At 48.8% G+C, this 9,002-nt stretch overlaps 1 protein-coding gene across 3 annotated transcripts; it reads left to right on the forward strand.

Annotated features, from left to right (window-relative positions):
• Nucleotides 1-217: 217 nt before the first annotated feature.
• Nucleotides 218-8,727, forward strand: LOC122494737 (leukocyte immunoglobulin-like receptor subfamily A member 6). Of its 3 annotated transcripts, none has more exons than XM_043600134.1 (7): nt 218-822; nt 1,028-1,063; nt 1,230-1,514; nt 1,660-1,959; nt 2,192-2,473; nt 2,767-3,066; nt 8,412-8,727. In XM_043600134.1, the coding sequence occupies exons 1-7, from the start codon at nt 774-776 to the stop codon at nt 8,546-8,548; spliced, it is 1,389 nt and encodes a 462-aa protein (XP_043456069.1). In that variant the 5' UTR covers nt 218-773; the 3' UTR covers nt 8,549-8,727. The 3 variants fall into 3 exon arrangements, with proteins under 3 accessions (XP_043456069.1, XP_043456068.1, XP_043456067.1); XM_043600133.1 differs by lacking the exon at nt 2,192-2,473 and adding an exon at nt 8,226-8,270 and having other exon boundaries at nt 239-822; XM_043600132.1 differs by lacking the exon at nt 2,192-2,473 and adding an exon at nt 8,223-8,270 and having other exon boundaries at nt 293-822.
• The last annotated feature ends 275 nt before the right edge of the window (nt 8,728-9,002 follow it).

A 9,002-nucleotide genomic window follows, 5' to 3' on the forward strand; every position in this document is an offset into this window, starting at 1 on the left:
TGTCTTCCCAGGATGTACTTGCTGAGCACATCTGAACACAGCAGACTCTTCCCAAACCTCCAAGGCCATGAAAACAACAAAGAACTCTCGCTGCCTCTCCCCACTCAATTGTGAATGTATTTGTTACAGAGATTATGTGAGTGGATCCCAAGAACCCACAACACCATGTAGAATTCAGATCAGCTCATCACGCAGTGGTCAGATTAAAGTCAAGAGTGTTAACACTTCTGGCTATCAACACCATCCTCTTACAGAACATGAATCTCCAGGGCCTGGTGCCATGACTGGACATGGTAACTACTCACTAAATGTTAGTTGATTGACAGGGTGGTGGAAGGAAGGAAGAGAATTTGCATTTACGGAACTCAGGAAAGGGAACTGTCTCACCCAGATCACACAGCCTCTGTAAGAGACACAGGCAGAACTGGAACTGAAATTCAGCCGGCTCCCAGGTCCGGCCCACCCTCCCCGACCTTGGCTTCTGGGACCAGAGTCACTCTCTGGACTCGGGCTTGGCGGGGAACAGGCAGAGCGGCAGGGCCGCGTGGGGTCTGGTGAGACTCACATCTGGTCTGAAAGGTCGCAGGGCCTCTGCTGTCGGGCGTCCTTCAGGGAGAGCAGAGCAAGGCCCCGGAGGGGGTGTTCCCCTTCCTGTAAGGCCTCTCGTGAGGAACCCATGATGGGGACCACAGAGCCTGGGCCATGTCACACCCTGTGCATGTGTCTGTCCTGTGGACTCTGAGGACTTTTAAGCTGTCTGCACCGCTGGGACCATGGGAAGCAACGTCAGGACCCAGACCCTCACCGCCCTTCTGTGTCTCGGTGAGCTTTCTGGACAAGAGGAGGGATGGGTGGCTCCCGCCCTGCCCCCAGGCCCTGGGCCCTGAGAGACCTCAGGACTTGGGAGGCATGTTGGGGGCAGGACTTCTGGGGGCCAGAGAGTGACCCCCGTGGTCATTGGACCTGACTGGGCCTGGAACAGCTACATGCGGGTGGGGGGACACTCTCACAGGGAACTCTCTTCCAGGGCTGTGTCGGGGTCCGTGGGACCAGGTACAGGCAAGTGAGTGCTCCCCAGACCTCCTGTTTCCACCCAACAACCCGCTGGGCAGCTGGGGGGCACAGAGGGTCTGGGCTGATGGTGACCAGTCCGGGAGGGGCCTTGGGGTGACAGGTGGGAAACAGGGGAGAAGGGCACCCTTGCAATTCCCCATCTGACTCCTTTCCAGGGTACCTTCCCAAACCCTCCATCAGGGCTGACCCCAGCCCCAATGTCACCAGGGGGACCCCTGTGACCATCTGGTGTCAGGCATCTCTGCAGGCTGATGTCTACTATCTGTATAAAGAGAGGGTCTCTGAACCCACGTCCATGGAGATCTCACAGGAGTCCAGCGACAAGGCCAGTCTCTCCCTTGGATTCATGAGTCCGCACAATGCAGGGCGATACCAGTGTCAATATCACAGCAGGAACGGCTGGTCACAGCGGAGTGACCTCCTGCCCCTGGTGGTGACAGGTAAGGCAGAAGCTGGCCCCTCCCCTGGGGCCCCTCCTCCAGGTGGAAGGGAACAGAGTGTGGCCTCAGGGGACTCTCGCTCACTGTCCACACTGGGGTACGTGGGGCGATGGCCCCTTTAACACTGCCCCTCCTTCTCCCTCAGGAGTGTACAACCCACCCTCCCTCTCAGCCATCCCAGGCCCTGTGGTGGCCTCAGGAGGGAACGTGTCCCTCTCCTGTAGCTCACCACATCCATGGCAAACCTTCCGTCTGCTGAAGGAGGGGGGAGCTGACGCGCCCCGACACCTGGAATTGAAGTTCCCTCGTGAGAAGAGGCAGGCACTGTTCCCTGTGGGCCCCGTGAGCACCTCCCATGGGGGGACCTACAGGTGCTACGTTTCTCCAGCTTCCTACTCGTATGTGTGGTCACTCCCCAGTGACCCTCTGCACCTTCAGGTCACAGGTGAGGGGCCCCTGCCCTGCCCCACCTACTTCCTGGGCCCAAATGACTGACCTAAGCCGAGTGCCCAGTGGGGCCTTGGGGGTGATAGAAAGTGGGTGGGGCACTGGCCTCCTGAAGTCAGACGACACACGGAAGCTATGGTGGGGGGGGGGTGCTCATGAGAGCCTCGCCTCAGGCCCTGGGGCCAACGTGGGGTGTGCATCCCCTGGTGCCTCTGTCCCCTCCCGTCCAGGCGCCTACAGGGAGCCCACCCTCTCAGCCCAGCCGGGCTCGCTGGTGCAGCCTGGAGACAACCTGACCCTCCAGTGTCACTCTGAGGCTGGATTTGACACATTCGCTCTGATGAAGGATGAGGGGCTCACACCTCCCGTGCGTTTAGATGGGCAGCCCAGCCCCAACTTCCCCCTCGGCCTTGTGAGCATCACCCACAGGGGCCGGTACAGATGCTACAGTGGACACAACCTCTCCTCCACGTGGTCGGCCCCCAGTGTCCCCTTGGACATCTTCATCACAGGTGAGAGACCCACTCCCCATATTTCTGTCTGCTCAGGGTGTCGGGGCCATGGTCACCGCTAGGGGTGATAGGGTCCAGGATAAGGAGCAGAGGCTGAGATGGAGTCTAGGAACAGGGACAGAGAAAGGGACAGTGAAGGCCAAGGAAACAAAGGACACCCATCAGAGAGACAAGAGGAACTGAGACGGGGCACACAGAGTCCCAGCAGAGAGGACAGTCATCACCCAGCTCAGGGTCAAGGGTGTGTGAAGGGGGAAGCAGATCTATACAGGTCATGAATTTTCCTCCCGCAGGCCTGTACAGGAAACCGTCCCTCTTGGCCCAGCCGGGGCCCTCAGTGTCCTGGGGAGAGAATGTGACCCTGCAGTGTCGCTCAGAAATCTGGCTCGACACCTTCTACCTGTCCAAGGAGGGGTCACCTGCTCCTCCCCAGCACATTCATCTGCAGGACACAACTGCACTTTATCAGGTCAACTTCAACATGAGTCCTGTGACCTCAGACCATGAGGGGACCTACAGGTGCTACGCCTCATCCAGCACCTCCCCCTACCTGTTGTCACACTCCAGTGACCCCCTGGAGCTGCTGGTCTCAGGTGAGGAACCCAGACTCTGTGTCCATTTTGGACCCAGACACTTGGGTCACTGCCCTGTTACGAGACAGCTTTGGGATGGGATGGGGACGAGTAATAACAGGGGGATCAGCCACCGGGTGATCCCTCCCCACAGGGGATGGAAAAGATGGGGAGCCCCATGCTGTCTCCATGTGTTACCGCCACAAGAGGGACGGGGCGGCACCAGGTGGTTGCAGGGAGGAGACTGACGAGTTTAAAGGACGAGCTTTGAGCAGAGCAGTGGTGCTGAGGGGGACATGAGGACCACAACCCACAGCCTCCTTCCTGTTCCAGACAGCATTAGGAATCTGCAGAGCATCACCCCCATGGACAATCCTCATGTCTGCCGGGAACAGAATCTTCTTAGCCTAGAGGAAACACAGCCTCCCCAGTCCTAGGCTGAACTTTGCTTTTCCTCTGCACTTCGAATATTTACAGAGGGGCCGTTCCCACAGGACCTGGGGCCAGGGGAGGTGGGAAGTGAAGGGAGGGGCCTCATGTGTGCAGCAGCATTGAGCTCATTGGTGCCCACTGGGTGGTAGTCAGTGTGAGGGGAAATGCATGAGGGAGAATAAGCCCATTTGAGTGCAGAGAAAAGAGCAGACTCCGCCTCTGTCCTTGGTGCTGATATCTAGAAAATAAGAGGATCATGGCACCTATGGAAATAGGTCCACCATATGAAGGGCAGAGTAGGGGCGTATCTCATTTTCTGGTCAGGAGGATGGGGGTTCACTGGAAGTCATAACGCAGGTTGTGTCAGTTCAGCCACTCTTCACTGAGACATTGACAAAATCCTATTCAGATCTGAGAGTTTGTTCTCTCAGTTGTCAAAGGCAGAATCCCATCCCCAATTTAAAAGACTAAATCGGTTCTGAACTTTGGTGTCAGTAAATTCGGTGGAATTCCTCTCTCTTGGGACTTCAGTAACCACTGACATTTTTTGAAAGGAAGGAGGGAAAGGCTGGATTTCTCCCCAATTTCCGTGAGCACTCGATTGTCAGCTGGATCAGGCCATCCTCCAAAACATCTTTCATAAGATTTCATGTTTCCTATTCTCTCCTCCCATCTGAGTGGTACTTGTTGTTTCTTGATATTTCTGTCGTCATTTGATCAAAGCCTATCTCATATCTGTAGATCTCTATATTTTTGTTCATGTGTCCATCTGCATTTTTATTTTGTCATTTATCTTTATTTTGCATTTCTTTTCAGTCTTCATACCTAGATGACAAACTGAATAATTAGAAGCAATGTGAGTTATGGTAATCCTCGCTCCTAGAAAAATGCCTGATGTGTGGTGTAGAATCCATCATTTATTTTCAAAAAGAATAAATTGATAGTCAAAGAATAAAACTGCTTTGGAAATAATACAGTCACAAATCAGGGATGATAAGGAGCTGGCTGATGTGAAGGAATGATAAGGTACCCAGACTTTCACTCCATCACACTCCTGATTCTCAGAGCAAAATGAAGCCTCAAATGTTTATTTTTTGCCTCCTAATTAGATGGAAGATGAGACGCTGGAGATGCTTCCCTCCAGGCGTTGAGATTGTCATTAGCTAGTTTCAGGGACTCCCTCGACATGAGAGAAGAGATTACTTATGCATTCCTATGTCTCCTCAACCACACTCTATTTTTGACTCTCATGAGTAGTTGATACCCTCGGCCCATCACAAAACAAGCCAGACTCCAAGAAGATGAGTGAGGAGAAATTCTTGATTATGGCACTGGGCGACAGGTTCAAATTCTGTCAATGAATGCAGGTGACACAGTGGACACGCAGGCATCCCAGCATGATTTCAGTCTGCCCTGATCACAACAATCACTTTGTCCACATTCGCTAGCCTCAAACAGCCAAGATTACACAGCAGAGAATCTCATCTGAATGGATGACCTTTCTGAGTTCCATCAGCTCAGAGCCAGCCTTTAGGAAAGCCTGAGACAGTGACAAATGTGTGGATCTGGAGGCCTCAAGAGGAGGGTCCAGCCCAGGAGAGGGTGGAAAGAACAGGGGCTTCCACACCAGGTGTCCCTGATTCTGCAGTTTCAGTGGAGATGAGAGTTAGGTGGGCTGGATGAGGCGTGGGTGAATGAGGATGATCATGAGTAGACAGAGGCCTCCTACTCACCTCCTGATGCCTCTATCTCAGAATCTGAACCGTGGTGTCAGCCTCCATGAGACACTCCCCTAGAGAAGAGCCTTCCCTCCTGTGGGCACCATTCTGTTGCCCCCTGTGCAGACCTGGGGGCCTTTGTGCCACTCGGGGCACAACCGAGACCAAGTGGGGCCACACACAGCTCCCAGGAGTAATTTAGTCACCTGTTTGCTTTTTTAAAAACCTTTTTATTAATTTGTCTATTTTGGGTTTGTTTGGTTTTAAATGTTATTTACTATAATTTTTATTTTATATTTCTTTTTTTTTTAATTTTTTTTCAACGTTTATTTATTTTTTGGGACAGAGAGAGACAGAGCATGAACGGGGGAGGGGCAGAGAGAGAGGGAGACACAGAATCGGAAACAGGCTCCAGGCTCTGAGCCATCAGCTCAGAGCCCGACGCGGGGCTCGAACTCACGGACTGCGAGATCGTGACCTGGCTGAAGTCGGACGCTTAACCGACTGCGCCACCCAGGCGCCCCTATTTTATATTTCTAAGAAGTCAATTATTTTTCAATTGAACCCTTCTGACTTACTGATAATAATTACATCCATCACAAGAAAATTGAAATCTCGCCTCTTAATTTCCAGACTATACATATATTCTATTTGCATTAAATACCACATGATACCGATATCAACGTAAAATGTTAAGATGAACGTGAAGGTCTTTTTAAGGAAATACCTTCTTTTATCACTCAAATTATTTTCAGGCAAACACAGCAAAAATTTCTATTTTCTAAGCATAGAATTACTGACTTATCTATTTCAGTTTATTTTTCCATTACTTCAGGGGCTTATTAGGGAAAAAATCATTTTTAAACAACAAACAAGGAATTTTTCTCCAGACAACTGAACATCTCATGAACAATTATATTTTCTCCCTGAATTTGGCCATGGTGAGATACACTGAAGGCTCTTGACTTGTTCTATGACATCTATCATTCAAACACTCTGATGACATGTCATTCATTCTTTTTTTTTTCAATTTAATGTTTATTTATTTTTGAGAGAGAAAGACAGAGTGCAAGTGGGAGAGGGGCATGGAGAGAGGGAGACACAGAATCTGAAGCAGGCTCCAGGCTCCAAGCTATCAGCACAGAGCCTGACATGGGGCTTGAACTCACAAACTGTGAGATCATGACCTGAGCTGAAGTCGGACACTTAACTGACTGAGTTGCCCAGGCACCTAATTCTTACTTTCTGAATTATATAAGCTTACTCAAAATTTTTACATGGAGATCATAAAAAGAAGTGACCTGAAATTGGTTTTTGTTTTTTGAAATCATTTTTTTTTCATTTTTAGGTCAAAGCAGTTAAAATATAGTTGAAGGATTACCTAAATTTTTTGCTCACCCAGTTTGCTAACACCACTGGTTTTCTCTTCCTTACGACTTTGAGATCAAGACTGTGATGTCTTTGGTTCTGGACATTTATATGGAGAGAAGAGAGGTTATATTTTAAGATAAAAATCAAATAATTAGTCCTCTCTCCTTGAACCCTTACAGCAGTTTCTAGAGTTCTTCATGGCAGATAAAGAGAGAAACACAAGGAAAGAGTGAGATGAGTAGGAAGAAGTGAAAGAGGAGGAATTGAAGGAGGAGGAGAAGGATGGTAATAATTTTGATGATGATGAATATGACGGTGGTGATTATGACAGTGGTCACAGTCATGATGATGGTGGTGTTGATAGCAATGATGATGGTGATGATGTTGAATATGATGGTGGTTATTTTGATAGTGGTCATGATGATGATGACGGTGGTGATGGTGATGATGGTGGTGATGGTGATGATGATGATGATGATGATAATGATGGTGATGATGTGGAATATGCTGGTAATGGTGATGAATATGATGATAATGGTGGTGGTGATGATAATGAAGGTGATGATACCAATTATGATGATGATGAAGCTGGTGATGATGATGGTGATGATGAACATGGTGGTGGTAATGACCATGATTGTAGTTATGGTGATAATGATGCTGATGATAGCAGTGATGGTGATTATGGTGATGATGGTGATGATGGGATGGTGATGATAACGGTGATGATGGAAATTCCCTCATCTATCTTGTCACATCTGGTCCATTTCGTGTCACCAGGCCCCTACATGCCACCTCCCTGTTCTCTTCTAGACCTTCATACAACCACAGACATGGCTTCATTCCTTACTGAAGAGCATGCTTAGAACTTTTTGGGGACTTGCTCTTCCCAAAGCCTGTGACTCACCTTCTCTGGTCCTCATGTGACTCCCTTCAGTCTTCTCCTATTAAGGATTAAGCTGAAATGTCACCTCCAAGTGAGGCCTTCTCTGTGACACTGTTCAGAACTACCTGCATACATAGACTCACAGAGAATCACAATCCAAGGCAGAAATACCATTTAATGTCCCACTAAGTTGATAACACCATTTAGAAAATATTATGAATCTGCATATGTGTGTGTATGTGTCACACTGTAAGTATACCTACCTATATGAAGAATGATTTAATGAAAGAACATCTGGATGAGGAATTTGCAAGTGAAGACTGAAAGTCTGACCTGGAGGAAGGAAGCTGCTGGAGACAGAGTGAAAGGGAACCTGCCCCAGAGTTTCAACCTTCTGTGCACCTGAAATTCAGGTTCCCGTGAAAACCAACCCCTCATCCATGGATCCTGGGTGCTCAGTTGTTGAATAAATACAAGCTTTTACACCTACAACTTCCCATGCATGGTCCTGTACCTAGAATGAACAGGAGAATACAGGGGTTCAAGTGTTTCTGCACAGCAAAGCTCTGCTCCAAAAAGTCAGAAGAAAGTTGCAATTCACAAAACACAGGGAGACAGAAATAATCCAATGAGAACAGAGGGTATGCTTAGGGACTACATAATAGTTATATCATGAGAAGTGGGGGAGATAGAAGAACCCACAGGCCAGGGGATAAGTTTGAGTTCATTCAGCATCTCATCTTCACCCACTTTTTATTTGTTCCCAAAAGCAGCTGACACCATCCTCCCATCACAGAACAAGTCAGACCCCAACAGTGGTGAGTAGGCGAACCTGTCATGGGACTGGTGTGGAATGTGAAGTCTTGTCAAGAAGAGGCAGGTGCTCTGAGTGGACATCCAGCATCAGGACAATTTTTGTCTCCCTGACCTCAGTGTCCTCTTTTTTCCTCAATTCCTAGACTCCCACTCCAAAGATTACACAGTGGAGAATCTCATCCGCATGGGCATGGCTGGCTTGATTCTGGTGGTCCTTGGGATTCTACTATTTCGGGATCACTCCAGTCAGAGGAGAATCCAAGATGAGGCCAGGAGGTAAACACAAGAGACAACAATGCCAACAGTTAGTGTGCCCGGGAATTTCTGCAATAGTATGTGGGCCCTGTGCCGTGTGAACTCCTCACTCGTCATTGTGAGGAGGAGGACTCATGGCTCATGTACAAGGAAAATGCCTGGACTGTTCTGCCATTAAACTGTGGACTCTCCTTCCCAACCATGGTTGGGTTGTCTTGACTGGCTCTTGTCTTTCCCCTTTCACTGAAACCAGCTTATATCCCACATTGTAGGTATCACTCCACACCTCCATATACCATCACGCTCTGGCACAGTTTTAGATAACCCATTTCCCTCCACTTCTAATCACCATGTACCTTGAGGTCCATGAAGAGGTCTCCATCCCTTCAGTTCAGATAATGCAGGCTGTCTTATTTTATTTTATTTTTTGAGATTATCAAATGAATTATTTATTTATTTTTAATATGGAATTTATTGTC

Source organism: Prionailurus bengalensis, chromosome E2 (assembly GCF_016509475.1).
Source record: "Prionailurus bengalensis isolate Pbe53 chromosome E2, Fcat_Pben_1.1_paternal_pri, whole genome shotgun sequence".
NCBI classification, from domain to species: Eukaryota; Metazoa; Chordata; class Mammalia; order Carnivora; family Felidae; genus Prionailurus; species Prionailurus bengalensis.

What these genes read in the sequence shown, in the direction of transcription:
- LOC122494737 (XM_043600134.1), top strand. Translation starts at nt 774, where the DNA reads ATGGGAAGCAACGTCAGGACCCAGACCCTCACCGCCCTTCTGTGTCTC. An exon ending in GTGGGACCAGGTACAGGCAA is followed by an intron (nt 1,064 to 1,229) that starts GTGAGTGCTCCC and finishes ACTCCTTTCCAG; the next exon opens with GGTACCTTCCCAAACCCTCC. An exon ending in CCTGGAGCTGCTGGTCTCAG is followed by an intron (nt 3,067 to 8,411) that starts GTGAGGAACCCA and finishes CTCAATTCCTAG; the next exon opens with ACTCCCACTCCAAAGATTAC.